General features: G+C 38.1%; 1 protein-coding gene across 3 annotated transcripts in view; it reads right to left on the bottom strand.

The window, feature by feature from the left end:
* LOC108243833 (DNA ligase 1) overlaps positions 1–2,607 on the bottom strand; it is a 20,397-nt gene that overhangs the window by 6,974 nt on the left and 10,816 nt on the right. For all 3 annotated transcript variants that reach the window (XM_037973022.1, XM_017429519.3, XM_037973023.1), the window contains one exon: positions 497–595. In XM_037973022.1, the coding sequence (XP_037828950.1) occupies positions 497–595 (99 nt within the window). The remainder of the gene's footprint in view (positions 1–496; positions 596–2,607) is intronic.

The following is a 2,607-nucleotide window of genomic DNA, read 5'->3' as shown; positions in this document are numbered from 1 at the left end:
CCTTTAGCCCCTTTTAGCCTCCAGCGAACCTTTAGCCCCTTTTAGCCTCCAGCGAACCTTTTGCTCCTTTTAGCTTCTGTTCTTGTTTCAGTCATTCACTGTATTTCTGCAGAAATGTTAACATTAATTAAACAAATGACAGAAAACGGGACTTTAAAGATTCTATTTGTCCAAAACTGATGAACATAAAATCCTCATTTATTGTTTTTCTTTAAACCCTGAAGTGAAAATTATATAAACTCATTTTGAAGCTTCAGTTCAGGAATGAGTCTGATTCCGACACGTATTAAATGTGACAACAGAGCAGAAGGTTTTTGTTATTTTCTGTTTCTGCAGCAGATAAACTTAAACCTCCTTCAGTTTCGTTTCTGAGCTCAAATAAGTTGCAGATGTTTGGAGAGCGAGCTGCGATTAAAGAGCAGTTCAGCTCGTTTCGGAGCAGCTGAAGTTTGTTTTCAATGTGTGATTAAAACTCTTCAAGCCTGAAGTCACTGACCTCCTCCTCCTCGGCTGGGTCGGAGGTCAAAGGTCGCTCCTTCGCCTGATCGGAGTCCGGAGAGCTTTTCTCCTCGTTAGACGCTTCAGCCGGAACCAGCTGCAGATTACAGGAGGAGGAAATCAAGGACAGTTCTGGGTCAAAACTTAAAAACAAACAAAAAAACAAAGTCTGGGTTTGTTTCTGAGCAACAAGGAAGCTTTATTCCAGAGCCGGGCCGGGGGCAGAACTTTACACAGAAATGTGTTTTTTTGACAGATCAGGAAGAAGGTTTGACAGATTTTTACCTCCAGGATCAAAAACTTCTGAACAAACTAACATTTAATCACTTCTTTCTGAGCAAAGAGACGCCGGCTTCAGAGCAGCTGAAGAAACGACACCAGCAGGAGGTCTGCGGCGCTTCGGTCAGCTTTAATAAATAATAATAAAGAACTGAACTTTGAAGAAATAAAGTCTGTTGACGGGGAAACAACATTATTTGATTTAAAATAAAATAACTTCAATAACTCCTGTTGGATGGAGGAGAAATTACTTTATTTACACATCTGAGCCTGAAATGGTTTGTTTTTTCTGCAGGCCGGCCGCCATCTTAAAAAGCCCAAAATTAGACACAAGGTTTTAGTTTTTGATTTTTATTCCAGCTTCATGGTAAAAAGGAACCACTAATCTCGACCAACAAGCCTCCATTGTCGTTTGGGTTCAGAGGATTTTTCTGGTTTTAAAAACTCGGGTCGGATTCGAGCCGCCGGCCGACGAAACGTTTCAACAAACGCTGGTAAAAGAAAATGACTCTTTTGTTCCTGAGAATCAGAAAACAACTCAAAGGAACTTTTCTTTATTGAAGTAAACGTCTGAGCGTCACCGTGTTTGCATGATTCTTCCTCCACGAAACGCTCCGTTCTTCTCAGCACTTTCAACGACAAACCAGTAAAATCTGAGAAAAAGAATAAAAACCCTTTTTTCTGTTTGAGCCCGACATGCGTTTCACATTTTTCTGCTCTGAGGTCAGATTTAATTCAACCATCTGGAGAAACTGAACCCGCCGTCAGCTGCGTCCTGCTGGAAACACGGGACTGTCGGCCATTTTTAAAAACCTGCAGAAGCACGTGAACAAAACATGAAAAAAAAAAAATGCTCCTAATTAAAACAGAGAAAGCAGAAAATGAGCTGGATCGAGTTTTATTCAGATTTAACCTGATTTTTGTTTCGCAAACTGAATTAAAACTTAATGTTTGGAGCAAACAGACACAAAAATGAGCCGAACTAGGAGCTAAAATGAGGTGTGGTAGTAGCTGAGAGTCATCCCCAACAGACTGCGTGAAGTATTAAAGACTCATGTTGTCATTTCAGACATCAGGTCTGAGTTTAAACTCATGAGTAAAAATTTATTTTAACCCTCTGGGGTCTAGGGTGACACTGGACATTTTTGGACCATTTCAAATTTGCTTTATATTTCACCCTAAAAGTGGTTAACCTGCCATGTTTGGAGTCATTTTTTTCAGCACAACCTCTCAAGTGTGAATTTCAAGTAATATTTTACTTTTGACCTCCTGTATTAACACAACAGACCTAAAATCACACAAAAAACAAAATCCGAGTGGAAATTTCTTTGTTTATTTACTATAAAAACCACAAACATACTTAATGAAATGTTTTTACAACTTACAATGCAAATATAATCAGTAATATTCATAAACATGTGAACAAATTGAGCAAACAACAAAGTTATATAGACTTTCTACATTAAAATGCTGATAATTTCTTAGGCGTTTTTTAGACAAAACAATTAGGAGTTCTAATAAATTACCATAAATCCTTTTTGTTACTCCTATAATCAGTTTATGTCCAAAACAAGGCAGAGGGGCACATCACATTCTTAGTTTTGGTCATTTTCTATGTCCTGTTCATGCAGGATCATTCAGATAAATGTTATAAAATATATCCTGAGGCTCAAAATATGGATCTGAATCTGTCTCTTGTTATCATTTTGGCTGGAAGGGAGACAGACTAAACGTGATTCTGTTTCCAGTAATCCTTCTCTAAAAAATAATGGATAACCTAGTTCATCAACAAAGTCCTCACTGTCTGTCCAAGACTCTTTTTATTATTAT

The sequence above is a fragment of the Kryptolebias marmoratus genome, linkage group LG20, assembly GCF_001649575.2.
Source record: "Kryptolebias marmoratus isolate JLee-2015 linkage group LG20, ASM164957v2, whole genome shotgun sequence".
Taxonomy (NCBI): domain Eukaryota; kingdom Metazoa; phylum Chordata; class Actinopteri; order Cyprinodontiformes; family Rivulidae; genus Kryptolebias; species Kryptolebias marmoratus.
Note: the sequence above shows the minus strand (reverse complement) of the source record. Positions and strands in the feature narration are given on the sequence as shown.